The following is a 17,739-nucleotide window of genomic DNA, read 5'->3' as shown; positions in this document are numbered from 1 at the left end:
AATTAGACTCTTATGTGGGAACTTAGCAACTATAAATTACAAATAGTAGCTCCTACAACAGACGAAAAAATATATATCTGCTCTTGATAAGGCGCATATGAGCGATCCCTGCCGAGGGGGAGTGTTGCAGGGCAGGTGTGTCGCTGAGGTCGCTGAAACACAGTACAACGCAACACAACACTGCTTCCTCATAGTCATCGTTTCGCCTTAATTGCCAAAATATTACTTTGGAAAGTACACTTAGACAAAACCCTGAGTCCTCTTCCTTCATCTGCCGTGAGAAAATGCGACCACTATGGTTCGCTTAAAATGGTTAATATGACAACCAAGCGTTGCTATGGATGCAACGTTTACAAAGGTTGCTGATGTCAGTAACGCACATACAACGTCACTTGAGTATATCTGCCTGGACGGGTGTGGAAGTGGTGTGGTTTTCTTGCTTGGCTTTCCTTCTAACACCCGGCGTTGCCACTCGCGTCGCATATTTGGATAAGGAAGATTTCTGCAGCAATGACCTTGGGGGCTCATTGCCGCTGCTGCTGGCTTCGGCGCTGGTGTTGCTGCTCAGGCTGGAGGCTGATGCACTGGTAGAGGGTGGCGAGGCACCTGAAGCCTTGGCCATTACAGGTTTTGGTTTATCATAAGCTGAAGTCTGCTTTAATGCGCTCTTTAGAGGTTTATCATAAGGTTTATCGTTGTCTTGAGTAGTGGGTGTTTGCTTCACTTTTGATACCGTCTCAGTTTTTATTAATTTCTTTCTCTTTATAGTTCCAGTGTTTTCAGTTTGCTCATACACTGTGGGTGTGTCTGAACTGGATGTTGTGGAAGTCTGCTGCCGGAGTGCCACTGTATGTGTGGCTGCCGCCACTGGGGCCGGGGTCGGAGCAGTAGGAGGTGCCTTCACTCCCCTGCCTGTGGTTTTCGTACCAGAGGCTGCGACGAATGCTGGTGCTGCGGCAGTGGCCAAGGCAGTATGAGCAGCAGCAGTCACAATGGCTGTTGTGTTTGGAGGATGTATGGCAGCAGCGTTGGAGTTGTATGCTGGTCGCGATCTACTGTGTTCTGGCTGAACTGTACCTTCAGATGGAGTGTGGTTTTCTGACTTTCCAAACGTAGCCAATGGGCTACGTGGAGTACGGTGCTCGTCATACGGTAAATAAGCTTTAGAAGGGGCACTGTGTTGCTGCATGGAAGGTGGCATGTGAGACCCAGGCACACCACCGTCCTTATAAGAGTATTTGGCCTCATATGGTACATACCGACCACTGTTTGGATTGATTACCTGGTGGTTATAGTCCACTGTGGCGGGAGGTCTGCCAAAATCACTAGTAAGGCCCATTCGATTATAGTCGGGAGTAGTCCCCGACAAAATGTATTCATTTGTACCAGCCGTCCGTCCGTAATCTATTCCATCACTTTTTCTAGCACTTGCTTTGTTGACGGTGGCAGTGGAGGCAGGAGCACCATACATAGAGGTTGGTGGAGCACCTTCCCCACCAGGTAAATATATATTATCCAGGCCACTGAGATCACCAGAGTCTGTTGATGCATCTCTACGAGCAGGTTTCATTTTGCGAAGCTCCACTTGGACTTTCTCCTCCTCTAGCTCCTGCATATCACGGGCTGTGAGAGAGGTGGAACGGGGTGGGGGTGGTGGCCGGGTCTTAGGCAGGGTGGCAGCATGACCTGTCTCGGTACGATCTGGCAGCACTTTCGGATAATTCAGCTTCTGCATGGCGAGAACAGTCTGTTGGCGGTCAGCTGGAGGCCTCTGATCATCTCGGCCATCAGGGTCATCTCGTTGTGTCATCGTCATCTCAGGTGTTATTCCCCAAGAGTACTCTGCTGTAGGAAGGCTCTGGCAGCTTGCATTTTTTTTTATGCGCTTTTCTGATGACGTACTTTTTACTGAAGCTCGGGAGGTTATGCTCTTGACTGAAGTTCGAGAGGTGTTACTCTTTACTGAAGCTTTAGAGGAAATTGAGGTGTTGCTTTTTGTGACAGCTTTGGGAGGCAGGCCAGCACCGACAGTGTTGAACTTTACAGATTGGTTTTTGCGCTGCAGGGACCTTGAGCTCCCTGGTGCTGCTTCTCCATGTACCTCGGCTATTGCTGTCTTGGGAATTTCGCTGTATATCGAACTTTCACTCTTGTTTCTCTTGTGTCCCTGCTTTGAACTCTTGGAACTCTTAAGTGTACCCTTTGGAGTTTCTGGCTTAGCTGAGGAATCCTGCTGGTGCTTTCTTTTAATGGAGGACTCTCTGGACACGCCGGAAGACCGAGAGGGGCCGTCAGAATGCACCTCATTGTTGACCCCCTCTTCACCTTTAGTCTTCTTCTTCTTGCGCGATTTTTCCTTCGTAGCAGGTGGCGACGGAGGATCGGAGTTCGCATTATCCTCGTTATCAGCATTATCGGAGTCGTCCTCGTTCTTTCGTAGTCGAAGGGTGTCCCTCAGCACCCTAGACTGGTGCCTGATCTTATCTCGCTGGTAATACACCCCGCCCATTGCACAGCAGTTGACAATGAGAATGGCTATCCCCACCAGGATGACGATGCTGATGGGCGTGCCGGCTGCTGCTGGCGGTGTGGGTGTGGGCGTTGGCGTGGGTTTGGCTGGCTTATCGTCTGGTGGCCGTTGAATGTCTGGCGGTCTGGTGATGATCTCTGGCTCAAATGTTGGGCTTGGGGCGAGCGGTGGGCCTGAGATGGAGGGATACTTCTGTACGGGAAAACAAAAACAGGATTAGTACATGTAGTGGTCAAATTTCCTCATGCATTGAATGTTAACACATTTCTGCAATAAAGATGATGATGTTGATGAAGATGATGATGATGGTACTAAAACTGTTACTACTACTGCTATTACTACTACTACTACTACTACGAATGATAATAATAATAATAATAATAATAATAATAATAATAATAATAATGATAATAATAATGATAATAATAATAATAATAATAATAATAATATTATTATTATTATTATTAGTAGTAGTAGTAGTAGTACCACCGCATTGCTTATACTGGTACTAACCGTGGGGAAGGATGGAATGATGGGTGGGGGCTTGGGGGGCCTTAGTGGAGGGCGAGGGGGCTTCCTGGAGGACGATATAAGGCTCGGGATGAGGTTGTTCCACACGGCCAGGTACTGTGCTCGGTAGTGGTCCTTCCTCAGTACCTGCATGTCTGGAGAGCAGGGACAAGTGGTTTAAATGAGAAAATATGCAAGTTCCTCTTCGTTATTTGTATATCTGGAAATAAGGAACACAGGGATTAAATAGAAAAAAAAAAGTAAGTTTCTCTTCAGTACTTGTACTTTTAGAAAAAGGGACACTTGGATTAACTGAGAAAATAGATAAGTTCTTCACTAGTACCTGTATGTCCAGAAAAAGGGACACATAGAGTAATTATGAATACTGTATATTCAAGTTCATCCTCATTACCTATATATATATGTCTAGAAGAAGGGATTCATGGATTTATGGAAAAATGAAGTTCTTTCTCAGTACTTATATGGCCAGAAAAGTGGCACAATAATTATTTGACTGATAAAAAAGATTAATTCCTTGTTTAAACCAGCACGTCTGAAAAAATAAATATTAGAACATACAGACTAATCTTGGTGGCAGTGTGTCTGGAAATATGTGACCTATGATAACCACTGTAAATAGTTTCAGATTTCTAGACGCATGAACACAAAATACACTGCTTAACCAACAATATACAATGCGCTCACGGTGATGCAACCCCTCACACCGCAACACACACACACACTTCAAGCACCTCACTCTCACAACACTCAGACGTCCAATTGATCCTGGGACCACAAGTGCACCACAACCATCACCCCCACCCCCACCACTATCACCAGCACCAACACCGACGCACCAATGTCGAGGTACTGCTGCAACTGACTGTCGTAGGGCGGCCACAGTGTCTTCATGTTCTCCACCCAATTCGGCGTGGCTGTCTCTGTCCTGTATTCTTGAGGCGTTGGCAGGTTTGGATTCCTGGGGGGGAAAAACTGCATTTAGGATCGAATTATGGTTTCAGGGAGGTGTACCTTCATGTGGTGGCACCGATATAACCAGCTAGCTCAAATTTACCCAGTTATACAAACGTTCCTTAACTCTCCTTCCCTCAATCCCTTCAAAAGAAGAACGGTGGACTCAGAAGAAAGACAACTTCAATCTGCATTCCATCGAGAACATCGAGAACCACCAGAGTAGTGGTGATTTTTGGCCAGCTTTTTTATGCAAGGAAGGAAGAACCAAAGGCTAGATATCCGTAATATTGTTCTCTCCACTTGTATAAAGAATAATTTAAGGAAGAAATAAATAAATACATAATAAGAGAGCCAATTCAACTGAGGGGTACGACTTGATCTCAAAATACTTCACTAACTTCCCGCCTTTCTCTTACCCGGTCTTGGCGAAGTTGGTCCACTGGGTCATGACGAGCTCCGAGAGAAGAACCTCATCCAGGGTGTAGTTAAGGGTGAAGTGGTTGAAGCCGCCCACCAGGGGAGCCCCGAACACGTAGGCAAGTTCCTCCCCACGCACCGTGCCTCGCGACTGTGGGTGGAAACGAGTGAGTTTTAGTAGTAGTAGTAATAGTAGTAGTAGTAGTAGCAGTAGTAGTACCAGTAGTAGTAGTAGTAGTAGTAGTAGTAGCAGTAGTAGTGTTAGTAGTATAATTAGTAGTGGTAGCAGTAGTAGCAACCACAGGCTCGTCTGGATATGAACCCAGTCGACTGCAGTCTGAGGTTGTCATTCTGCTATCCACCATCCCTTTTTGTGGGATGGGAGGGGGTGGGGAGTTGAGGGACGTTTGTATAGTACGGTAGTGGAGCTGCCGGCTATATCGGTGCCACCACGCGAAGGAGTCCCTCTCAAGCAAGCACCAACGAATGACTGAATGAGGCGGACGGAATGTTGAATGAGAGCATGCAGGAGTACATAGGAAGCACAGGTAACAGAGGGTTTGACGAGACGGATAGGAGAAGGAAACCAAGGCACTGATAGGCAGAAGAGAGACAGAAGATGAGGGAGTAGAGAGTGAATTGATATGAGAAAGTAAGGAAGTTGAGATGAGGAAATTTTAAAAAGTGCAGCAAAGGAGAATGGAAGGAGGGAAATTGGACGTCTTAGGTACGGAGGAAAAGAGAGAGAGAGAGAGAGAGAGAGAAACAGAGAGAGAGAGAGAGAGAGAGAGAGAGAGAGAGTGTATGTGTGTGTGTGTGTGTGTGTGTGTGTGTGTGTGTGTGTGTGTGTAATGCCAGTTTAATGGAGTTTATACAGAAAGATTTTTAATTACCAAAGACGTTGGAGCTGTCAGGCTTACCCCCTTTCTCCTTGTACACATAAATCTGGAGAAAAAATGGTGCTTAAATCTTAATTCCATAAACTAATAAAAATAAAAGTCCAAGACGTGCCTCGATAAACTAATTATTTAAGAGAAGGAAACGGTACCAGAGCAAATCGAGGAAATTCAGAGACCAAGTGAAAGATGTTGCAGCGAGGTGTATTTGGCAAGCCTCTTACAGCAATGCATTGGAGGCCTTGGCTGAGAGAGGCTTGGAGAGGGGTGGGAGAGGGTAGGTAGGGGGTTGGAGAGGCTAGGAGACGGGTGGGAGAGGATTGGTGGGGACTGGGAAGGGACAGGAGGTGAGAGATAGTAAGAGGGGATGGGAAGGAGTTGGGGAAGGGAGGTAAAATGTGGTTGAGGCTAGGAGGGACGTGTGGGATGGATGAGGCTAGGAAGGGGCTGGGTGAGGCTAGGAGGGAGGACAGGAGAGACTAAGGGGGGAGGGAGAGGCTAGATGGGGGGTGGATGGGGAGGAGGAGGATGGTAATGGAAAGCATGAAAAGTGAGTGGGGAGGGAGGCACCTACACTGCCAGGACTGTGTCGTGTGTCTGAGCGACATAAAACCATCCACAGCCTCGGCGATCAGTTCGTAGGCGAGTTTTGGGCCAAATTTTTTTTCTTTTCTTTTTTTAGATTACGCCCGCAAGATTGTTTATGGATGAAAATAGCCCTTTAGGTGAAAGCTGACGTGATCGTGGACAAAATGGACAAAGGAGATTGCAGTGTGGTAAACAGTTATGTAGATTCGTTTGCTGGGGTTTTCATATAGTGTGGGACAAGGAAGAGAGTGATTAGATAATAAATGTGACGGATGAAGGAAGTAAAAATAGGGGATATGAGATCATACAAGACCAGATTTTACAATAACTTCATTTGGCCTTTAATTTCCTCAACGCCTCCTTCCCCTTCTCATGCACACACACACACACACACACACACACACACACACACACACACACACACACACACACACACACACACACACACACACACACTAACCATCGGATAATCGCCATAGACGCTCTGATGATTAAACACGTAGAAAAAGCTCTTCTGATTAACGCTGGAGTGAGCATTGGCCATTCTGAGGACCGGGGCTGTGATCTGGGCATCGCTGAAGATTCGAAGCGTCTGATCTCGAACCTCCTGTGAGTTCTCGGGGGCAGACTTGTTCCAGGGACGGTAGGCGCCGAGGACCGTGATGGAGATCTGGGAGCTCTGTGGGATTTGGAAGAAAAATGGTGAGAGATAATTGGTTAACGATGAGCTGAAAGACAAGAGAATTAGTGAGCGAGATGAGCCGCGGTATCGATGAGATAAGTGGGAAAGAGATCAGTTTTAGTGAGAGATGGTTAATGGGGTCTATACTTGATCTTTCCAGTATGAGAAGTCGATCCTAAGCTGAGTAAAATCGTCTAGAGGTACAAAGAGTAAGATAAAACATGTAATCGGCGTGAAGTTCAGGGTCATTGGCGCGCAAACCAACTGCAGACTGGTCGATGATGCACACTACCTTTTTCTTCATAGTTTTTCTTTCTGCAGTATTCCCCCGCCGTCTCGTTATGCTATTCTGGGCCGTGCTGATTGGACGAGTGGGCGAGGAGGCAGTTGTGAGGGTGTTTCCAGGCTGGCCGAGACGGAAATAGGAGCAAGGATGCCAAAAATGACGCACCGGCCCCAAATTAAGGGTAGATAGGCAATTAACAGCAGTCCAGCGGTTTGGAATTGGAAAGTCAGAAACGTGGTAAGATGCACAAGATACAGAACATGTCTAGGCCAAATGGTAAATGAATTCTGCAGTTAACCATTTGGATTTTTACTTAGCCCAGATTTTCGTCCTTTTGTAGCTTACTTCACGTAGTTTAGTGACAGAAAAAGACAACATTACGGCTCTGCATCCTTTACACAGCACTTCTTCGTGACTGGCCGCATTCTAGTGTTAATTTCCTGTTTCATCTCAGCATTCAAGAGGGAGAAATGACATTTTTAGGCCAAGTTGGAGTAAAAACAGTCTAGTTCACACTGATGACATTTTTTAAATGCTGTTCTTGCTACATTCAGACGATTTTATTCAGCTTCGGAGGGGTTTTTTCTCAATGGAGAAGTCAGATACAGCCTTCAATAAACTAATCAGTACAAGAAACATTTCCTGACTTAAATATAATAAATGAAGATAGTGAGAAATAATAATAATAATAATAATAATAATAATAATAATAATAATAACAATAATAATATTGATGATAATAATAATAATAATAATAGTAATAATAATAATAGTAATAATAATAATAGTAATAATAATAATAATAATAATAACAATAATAATAACAATAATAATGAAAATATGTCAGCAAACAGAGTGGGTTAAAAATCAGGTGACACATTTTCAGAGACATTATCAGAAATCCTTTCATCGCCAGTGGATAACTGGTATTGTCTTCCTGTAAACGATGTATAAATGCTACTTTATTCATGAGTCCAGAGTGGGTGAAAAATTGCCGATAAAAACGTGAACCAGAGCTAAAAAGATATGCTAAAACTAATACATATCAGACAATAGGGATACACACTAAAGTGTATTATTCAGGTGGTTTTTTTTCGATGTATTATTGGAGGGGGTCGAGATACACCCCCAAGACTGATGAACACAGAAATACACATGAACAGCATCGATGGAATATAAATGTACAGATGCTCGTAAAAATATGCTGCATGGTGTTGTCATTACCTCCTAATATTAACCCTCCCCCCCTCTCTCTCTCTCTCTCTCTCTCTCTCTCTCGCTCCTGATATTAATCCCCCCCCCTCTCTCTCTCTCTCGCTCCTGATATTAACCCCCCCCCTCTCTCTCTCTCTCATTGTTGCAGGGGTCCCCCACCCGAGCCGTAGATAATCTTCGAACACTAATGCAACCCCAGAGTACCCTGAGATGAGCCGATTTGGGAGAGAGAGAGAGAGAGAGAGAGAGAGAGAGAGAGATCCAATAATCTGATTTCTTATGTTTAATTTTAACCTCTAATCTGAACAACCATGCTTTATTCCTTCATTTTCTGTCCCTAAGCTCCATGGTACATATTTTCATTGGGTTTGGAGGCTGTCTAGTTTCTCTTCCTTCCTAGTTTATGTCTTTATATGATGCAGTGAAAATCTATTGCTTGTTTTGCCGGTATGTGAAGCAGGAGGAAGGAGGTGGGAGGGAAGAAAGTAGAACTGAGAAAGGTGAAGGAGAAAGGGGAGGAAAGGAAGTGAAGAGAGCGCGAGGGAGCTGGGAGGAGAGGAGATGGATGGGAAGGGAGAGAAGTAGGGGGGAAAAAGAAACGAGAAAGAGGAGGAGGTGGAAGGGAAAGAAATGGAAGGAAAGGGAGGCAGGTGAGAGGGAAGGAGGTGTAAAGGACAGAGACTGATGGAAGGGAGGTTGAAAATGTGAAAGCGAGGGAGGGAGATGGAAGAGAGGAGGTGAGGGGGATAGGGAGAAAGATGAGTTGAGACCTAGAATTTGAATATATAATTCAGTCTCAATCAAACTTTTAAATGAGCAGCAAAATAAACAAGAATTCACTCCCAACTCACGTAATGGTCGAAGTTATTGCTGACATAGGTTCGAACGAGGCTGTTGCGACGCTGAATGGAGAGTCCCAGTCGGGCCTCCAGGGATGAAAGCATATGGTAGGTTTCTGATTGAGCCACGCCATACAGCAGGTCATATTTGCCGAAGATGTGGCTCTCCTGTTCCATTGACCTGTGGGAAGGGGACGACGTGAGAGGAGAGCATTTGGTGGCTCTGGAGTGTGGTGTGTTTGGAGTGTTGTATGTGGGAAGTGTGGGGTGAAGTAGTTGCGGGGATGGGTGGTGGGTGAAAGGTGTGGTTAGGTGAGGTAGTTGTGGTGTGTGGTGGTTGTAGAGTGCAGTGGTCGTGGTGTGGTGGTGGTACTGTGTGGTGATTATGATGTGTAGGGGTTGTGGGATGGGGTGGTTGTCGTGTGGGATGGTTGTGAGGTGTGTTGGTTGTGGTGTGGGGTGGTTGTAGTGTTGGGAGGTTGTGGTATGGGGTGGTTGTAGTGTTAGGAGGTTGTGGTGTGGTTGTGGGCTGTGGTGGTTATGAAGTGTTGTGGTGCTACATTATTCTTTTGCCCTCGGATAGTGATGAAAAGAGTGAAAGAAAAAATCCTGTTACGTTCCTGCTTATCATTAGGCAGAAGACTTGAGAGTTGAGAGAGAAGGAGGAAGAGTCATCATATACTGAAGCTGATATCTCTTCCACTTTCCTTCCTACTTAGTGAATTTGTTCTGTTTATCCGCCTCTCTCCCTTTCTTTCCAAGTCGTTCCTCACTCTCTTGAATTCGCCTTTCTTCCTATCTCACACTCTCCTCTCCTCTGCGCTCTCTCTCTCTCTCTCTCCCTGACTCCAAGACGTCCGTATCTTTTTCTCTTTCTCCATTTCTCTCTCTCTTCAAATCATCTCATTGTCTGCCCCTCATTATACTCCTATCTCTCTCCTCTAATCGTTCCTCTCCCTCAACCTACTCCTGCGGGCTCCTCCTGAGTACGATGCCGTCAATGATAGGACCAATGGGGGTGGTGAAGCCCAGAGTCTCCAGGTGCACCGCTAGCAGCTCCTCCACAGATTTTTGACGCAGGCATTGCACCAGGCCGTCCCCGAGGTCGTTCAGTGGACACCCTACCTCCCGCGCCATCTACAGGAGAACAGATCAAGTAGCTAAGATGTTCAGGAAAAAGTTTCGCTGAGGTGAATAGAAGAGTTTAAATTAATAACCAAAGTGAGTTGCGTTTTGTCTGGCATTTCATGTAAAAACTAAATATACATATGCTTTGCTGCAGTGGTAAGTTCATCATATGCACATTCATCTGAGGCTAAGGCCGCGTCAACAACAAATGTTTGCTGACGCGATCGGGAGTTTCACATCATCGTAACCTAAAGAAGTTTTCGTCAACAGTCCACCCCCTCGCGTTCAGTGGGGGTACTTATATTTGTAATAATGAGCAAAACTCCTGCCCGCACCCGCACCCGCCAACTCATATTTGGTGTGGAAACAACCTAATGAAGGTGAACATGGCTAGGTGAGACAGGAAGCATCGACTTACCTGCATAGTGTACTTATACGGGTCCTTGGTGACCGCCCAGGTGCTCATGGCTGAGCCGCTCATCAATATGGCACGTTTGAAGAGTCCTGCAGAAACGTTCGTAAACACAATTGCTGTGTATAGTAAAAGCTTATAAGTCTTATCTGCTTTATCACTCAGGCTCCTATACACACTATCATCTGCATAAAATCATCAGGCTTTAACTGGAATAAAATACTGTGCCAGAACTGACTTAATCCTTAGATCTTTCTCAGCTGCATATTATAATCTGACTTTAGCAACTTTCCTGACCATCTAATTTCTGCTTGAGTCAGGCTAATGTTATCTTGGACGTCACTAATACAAACTTCCTCGATTTTAAAAAGCCCTATATAACAAACAAGAGAAAGATATAGTATACAAAATAAACCACTGAAAAAGAGATGTTCTGAAACCTAATCATGCCACTGAATACACGTCCCTCTTCTCACTCACCCGTCGAAATCTGCGCAACGGGTGACACGAGAATGAGGTTAGCCAGGGCCGCCCCCGTTCCGTGCCCGAAGATGCACACGTTGTCAGGGTCCCCTCCAAAGTTCACGATGTTCTCCTTGATCCAGTGAAGGGCGGCGATTTGGTCCAAGAGGCCAAAGTTGCTCACGAAGTTCTCTCTCACCGCGGGTCGTAGGAAGCCTGGAAGTGGGCGAAGGAAATGGTAGTAGTAGCAGATGCAGTAGGAAGTGGAATATAATAATAGTAGTAGTAGTAGTTGTAGTAGTAAATGAACGTGAACCCGGTGGACTGCAGGCTCAAATTTCTCCTCTTCCGTAGTCCACAATCATCCTATATGGGAAGTGGGGAAGGATAAATTTTCATAGTACGAGTATTATACCCATTCCACTCTAGCTTGGCCTGAATTTGCCAACTATCAATCCTGAATGCTGAGCTATAGCAAAAAATTAGCACCAGAATGTGATGCTATCCACGAAATGCTACGTAAAGGATGTGGAGGCGAAGTACAGTTTTTTTTCTGCCACTGAGCTACGTGAAATGAGCTGGAAAGGATGAAAATCTGGGCCAAGTTAGGATAAAAGAACTATATATAACTCTCATTCAGGCTTCTTTACACACTCTCAGGCTTCTGCACACTCACTCTCAGGCTTCTATGCACACTCTCAGGCTCCTCTGCACACTCTTAGTTTTCTACACATACTCTCAGGCTCCTATAAACACTTTTAGGCCCCTATACTAATAGTCTCAGGCTCCTCTGTACACTCTCAGGATTCTGTACACTCTCACACTCCTATTCTTGCATGCATGTGTGTGTGTGTGTGTGTGTGTGTGTGTGTGTGTGTGTGTGTGTGTGTGTGTGTGTGTGTGTGTGTGTGTGTGTGTGTGTGTGTGTGTGTGTGTGTGTGTTTTCATGTATACATGCATCCGTGTGAAACAAAAAGCATAAAATATAAAAGTCAGTGCAAGGTTAAGAAGCACCGAGCTAATCCTTCATCAGCGCACAAGACGCACCTGCACCCAAGACGCGCATCCTCCACCAGTCCTGAATAATAATATCAGTCGCTCGTTGAGTCCAGGGGGAAAAACGCATCTCAAACCCGGCACTCCACTCGCCCCAGCTTTCATCTCCACCTCCATCCTTAACTTTGACGGCTTAAGCACTCCGTTTTCTTAAGACTTGGGCGGAGGGCGATGTCAGAACCAACTTTAAGAAATCAAAAGCTCTGCTCGGGAGGGGGAAGGGGGGAATGTCGAACTTGGTGGCTGGCCGAGATTTTAAGAGAAACTTTGCCTGTGCAGTCGGCGACGGTAGAGCACAATGAAGTTAATGGCGGCGATTTAGAGCACGTAAAACACCGCACCCCCTCCTCCACTCTAATTGCCTCTGATGAAGCGAGGAAGGTGGAGAAGACAGGAGGAGCCGGAGAGGAGAAGGAGGAGGAGGAGGCAGAGGAGGAATGAAGAATGAAGGAGAAGGAAGTAAGTAAGAGGAAATTGGGAGAGCTGAGAGAAGGCGGAGGGGACTACAGAGGACAGAAGACTGGAGGAGAAGGAAACGAGGACTTTGGGAAGGAATGAGGAGAACTGAGAGAAAAAGGAGCTGAATAGAGAGGAAAGGAGTCTGGAGAAGGAGAAGGAGAACGAGAGAAGTAAAGCAAGAGGAAGTAGAGTTGAGAGAGAAGGAAAGAAAATGGAGGGAAGAAGAGAAGGAGGTGGGAGAAGAGAAGGGAAAAGAGAAGGAGGAGGGAAACATAGGAATGGTGACTGAAGAGAAGGAGGTGGATGGAAGAGGATATGGGAGGAGTTGAAGAAACGAGGAAGGGAAGAAAAAGGAAAGAAGACTGCAGAGGGAGAAGGACATTGAGAGGAGTAGGATGAAATGAAGAGAGGAGGAGGCGGAGGAAGAGAAGAGGGAGCAATGAAGAACTGGAATGAGAGAGAGAGATGAAGAAGAATGGGGAAAGTAGGGAAGAGATGAGGGACAAAAAATGTAAACAAGAGAGAGAGAGAGAGAGAGAGAGAGAGAGGGGCAGATGAGCGAACTACCTGAGGAGGAAATGAAAAGTAGAGTAATCTTTATGAAGGTAATGAACGAGGAAGGGAGAGGAAGCGTGGAGGGAAGATAATTGCGATTTGGAGAGAAAATTTATTGGAGGAGGGGAAGAGATGGAGAGGAGGAGAGAGAAAATGAGAGGGGGAGAGAGATAAGGAAGGGTTGGATGAAAGTATGAGAGAGGGACAATGAGAGAGGAGGAGCATACAAAGGAGGAGAAAAAAAGAGAGATAAGAGGCAGAGGAAATAAAGGAAGGACGTGAGAGAAGGGAATAAACATGGGAACAGAAGGAGAGAGAGAAAATGAGAGAAGGAGGAATGGAGGGGACTGAGAGAAGAAAGAGTGGAGGATAAAACGTAGAGAGAGGAACGGAGAGGAGAGGACGTGGAAGGAAGGAAGGGCGGACGGAAGGAAAGAAGGATGGAAAACCAGAAGAAAGAAGCTGTAGGGAAAAAAATATGAATACGCACCATGCAGTAAGTGATCAAAACACACACACACACACACACACACACACACACACACTCTTACAAAAACCCCAATACACCTCCACTCACCCAGGACCCCAAGCCTGAAGTTGACGGTGACCACGACGACCTTCCCGTAGGAGGCGAGGACGGAGCCATCGTAAGGGTTCCCGCTGTTCCACTCGTAGGACTCGCCGTGGATGTACACCATGACGGGGATGAGGGAGCCGACGGGGTGGGGGCGTAGGTCGTCTGGAAGGAGAGAGGGAGGCAGTGTGAGTGTGGGTGGGTGGGTGTGAAATTAAGGGTAGGTATTGAGAAAGAGAGAGAGAGAGAGAGAGAGAGAGAGAGAGAGAGAGAGAGAGAGAGAGAGAGAGAGAGAGAGAGAGAGTTATTTTAAATCTACAAAACTAGTTTCTTAGATCTGATGGCAACTATACTCTCTTTACTCCAGCTTGGGCTAAAATTACCTTCTCTCCATCTTGAATACTGAATTGTAACAATTAATTAGCATTAGAATATAATACTAGTCGCGAAGTGTTACGGAAAGGATGTAGAGCCGTAGCATTGCCTTCTTCTGCCACTGAGCTACGAGGAATAAGCTGCAAAAGGAAGAAAATCTGGGCCACATGAAGGTGAAAGAACTACATGCGTATTTCTCCAGCCAAAATCTTCCATTTCTCCCCATAATTTTCTCCCTATCTTCCTCTCACCATATTCTCCCATCTTTCTCCCTCAATATTCACCTATCCTCCTCCCTCCATACTCGTATTCTTCCAACTTTCTCCCTCAATATTCTCCCATCTTTTCTCTCTATATATATACCCCTGTCTTCCTCCCTCCATATTATCTCCCTCTGTTTCACACTGTCTTTTCCTACTTTTCTCTCATCATAAGCTTCATTCTTTCTCCCACCATCTTCTTTCCTCTACGTGGCACTATATTCACACATTTTGCTCCTTTACATCCCTCAGACATTTTACCACACTCACCAAATCCACGCCTCTCGTAGTCATTTTTGTTATCCCAGATTCCTTCCCTCCTTCAGATTTTCCCTTCTTTTTTGAACATTCGTCTTGCTATGGATCTTTTTTTTTTTCTGATTTATTCTGTAGACTCATATCTTTTTCGACACATTTTTAGTAAGATTTTTTCTGATATGAATTCTCTTCTCCATTAGACATTAGCAGTACAACAAAGTTCAAATCTATTTTTATTTTCAACGGAGATATTATTTTCTTCTTTTATTACAAATTCCCAAACATTACCAGTCATGTTTTTTTTTTCTCTTCCTAAATCCTCCCTTTTTTCTTACATACTGTATTCTCCCACCCATTGTATCCCCCTTCCTTCCTCCGATTCCGTCTATCCTTCTCCTCCCTGCCATCCTATCTCCAGCCTCCTTCCTCCCACCCCATCCTTTCATTCTTCCTCTTCTCCCACCGACTCATCCCATCATTCCTTCTTGCCTCCTACCCATCCCTTCCCTCCTCCTCCCCCCACCCACTCATTTCATCACCTCTCTTCTCCTCCCGCCAATCCATTCCACCACCCATCCTTTCTTCCTACCCAACCACCCCATCCCTCCTCCTGCTCTCATCCCTCTCATATCTATCTCCCCCCTCCTTTTCCCATCTCTCTCTCTCTCTCTCTCTCTCTCTCTCTCACACACCGTTTAACCCCACTCTTCTGTTCCTTACTTGTTCCTTTTGAGCCTCACCCTCCCGTCATTGAAGTTCGGTCATGTGGAAGTGAACTTGTGCTCACGCCGAGTTGGCCCCCCGTAGCAGTGACGGGAATCCAGCCGCCTCTGATTGATTCTAAGTAGCGGGAAAGGGGCACGTTTTACGGCTTTCTTGTTGGGAGGAGGGTGAGGGGAAAGGGTAAGAGAGAGGGGAGAGGGAGTGTGACGGGGAGGGAGAATAGATGCGAGGGTGAGAGTGCGGGTGAGGGAAGGGAAGCTGAGAGGGGGAGAGGGACTGTGAATGGTAGATTTGTTTATGCAGCAAGTCTTACAAGGGAAACGAGTAGACAACCAATCTGTACTCATCTTATTTTTCTAGTTGTTTATTATCCCAACGAAATTCGTGGTCTACAGGTATAGTATTCGGCTTGGCGTGTCTGATGAATTATGCATTGTATCTGCTATTTCATTCCACAGCATACGGTTGATCTGTCCAGGAAGTATCTTAAGGAAGGTCGGCGACAACATAGAATACCCACCCAGATTATGAAGACGTAGAATCACAGCTGTATTATGAACACTGTTGTTACTGTTATCATCATCGTCATCATCATCATCATTTTTCACCCTAGGCACAAACATCGGTACACTTTCAGCTTTCGTCCATAGTTAGGAACGATCTTGTGTGTGTGTGTGTGTATGTGTGTGTGTGTGTGTGTGTGTGTGTGTGTGTGTGTGTGTGTGTGTGTGTGTGTGTGTGTGTGTTTGTGTGTGTGTGTGTGTGTGTGTGTGTTTTGTGACTTCCTACAACCAACACCTGCACCTACCACCAGCAACCTCACCTACATCCACCCTTCTCATCCCTACCAACACCCAAACTCTTACCTATGCCTACTCTCCACACCCCTTACACTCCTGATCCTCATCTCCACCTACATTCCGACCCACACCCTCCCTAACACCCAAATCTCTGCGTCACAAATGCCCCGATATATATGCACATCTGGGAGAGGCTCACACTGTTTGGAATTCTTGGCTTTGTTGACGATATCGGAATGACAGACCAATACACCCACCCACTAGAGCCTTCCCCCACCCATCCACCCACCCACACAACCCCCATCCACACCCACATCCCACAAGAGATCCGTTTTTCTCCCTAAAAAAAACGCACACTAGATTTGTCATCCCAATACACACACACACACACACACACACACACACACACACACACACGCAACCACCTCTCTTCTTCCCCCCAACACACACCAGCCTCGTTTTTTCCCCTCCAAAACACACACACACACACACACACACACACACACACAAACGCAACCACCTCCCTCCTTCACCCCAACACAAACCAGCCTCTCTTTTTCCCTTCCAACACACACACACACACACACACACACACACACACACACACACACACACACACAAACTAATCCCATCCCTCTACACATCCTTCCCAGAACAAGGAACTCTTCTGTCGCCCCCCGGACACAGACAGCAAAAATTTCGAGGAGGGAAAGAGGGGGAGGTTCTTTCTGACGGAGCGTGGGATGACGTCTTTATGCTTCATATACAATGCCCCCTCCCTTCCCCCTCCCTCTCCCTCTCTCTCTCTCTCTCTCTCTCTCTCTCTCTCTCTCTCTCTCTCAGAGGTACGTTTTTATCTTTCTTTTCTCGCACTCTCCCTTTTGTTCTGTTTAGGGTTGCCTTTCATCTCTCTTTTTCGTCAGTGCTCTCTTTTCCTTCTCCTCCTCCCCCTCGTTCTTCCCTCCCTCTCTCCCTCCCTCTGTCTGTCTGTCATTCTCTGTCTCTGTCTTTGTCTCTGTCTCTGTCTGTCTGTCTCTCTGTCTGTCTGTCTGTCTCTCTCTCCCTCTCTCAAGTCTCACGTTCGCGGTTTTTGCCCCGAAGGTCCGGCATGAGGGTCTCGAAAAATATGAAGCCAGTTTAGCGAGTGTGGCTGCCGGGAACCGCTCCGAGTCCTCCCCAGGCTGACTAACTTCCCACACCAGCTCCGATGCGGTTAGTCAGTTGGTTGGCCGCTTGGCTCCTGTGTAATGCCCCATCTTCCTACAACCCTTCCTCTAACCCCTGGAGCTTGTTTCGGCTTGTGTTTTGCCGTAAATTTTCCTGGATTTACTTTAATTTGTGCAGATGATTCTTTTAAGTTTTGGGAAAATATCTCAAATGATAGGGACATGGGCACAGTCAAGTGAGGGAGGCATAGAAGTCCGCCCCACTTTCTAACAGGGGAAGTTGGATGGGAAGCTAGTTATTTAGTCATTTACTTATGTTTTTATACATCCATTCAAATATCAATGATTATATCCCGAGCTGCATCTTTTACTATTAGCGCTAGATACATCATTTATTAACCTTCATACTAACATAATACTTTCCTAGCCGCTGTATCTAATGACAGTGATAGCAAAATTCAGGCAACTTCCCCTCATAACAAAATCCTGGCCAAGCCCCTGGATGGGGATAATTAAGGTATGTGTTTTACTTAATATGTCGCCTCTTACACTTATCACCTGAGAGATGCTCTT

The 17,739-nt window shown here is 45.9% G+C and overlaps 1 protein-coding gene across 1 annotated transcript in view; it reads right to left on the bottom strand.

The window, feature by feature from the left end:
• Nucleotides 1-264: 264 nt before the first annotated feature.
• Nucleotides 265-17,739, bottom strand: part of LOC145391502 (uncharacterized) — a 227,831-nt gene continuing 210,356 nt past the window's right edge. The window contains exons 2-11 of the mRNA XM_080266128.1: nt 13,588-13,749; nt 10,959-11,156; nt 10,485-10,570; nt 9,906-10,075; nt 8,951-9,119; nt 6,377-6,595; nt 4,432-4,583; nt 3,898-4,019; nt 3,117-3,195; nt 265-2,654 (exon numbers count right to left, since the gene is read on the bottom strand). Of these exons, the coding sequence (XP_080122254.1) occupies nt 389-2,654; nt 3,117-3,195; nt 3,898-4,019; nt 4,432-4,583; nt 6,377-6,595; nt 8,951-9,119; nt 9,906-10,075; nt 10,485-10,570; nt 10,959-11,156; nt 13,588-13,749 (3,623 nt within the window). The 3' untranslated portion in view covers nt 265-388. The remainder of the gene's footprint in view (nt 2,655-3,116; nt 3,196-3,897; nt 4,020-4,431; nt 4,584-6,376; nt 6,596-8,950; nt 9,120-9,905; nt 10,076-10,484; nt 10,571-10,958; nt 11,157-13,587; nt 13,750-17,739) is intronic.

This window comes from Coenobita brevimanus, chromosome 18, assembly GCF_032717465.1.
Source record: "Coenobita brevimanus isolate Jiangsu-jjx chromosome 18, ASM3271746v2, whole genome shotgun sequence".
Classification (NCBI taxonomy): domain Eukaryota; kingdom Metazoa; phylum Arthropoda; class Malacostraca; order Decapoda; family Coenobitidae; genus Coenobita; species Coenobita brevimanus.
The sequence above is the reverse complement of the archived record's forward strand: the minus strand, read 5'-3'. Positions and strand labels throughout refer to the sequence as shown.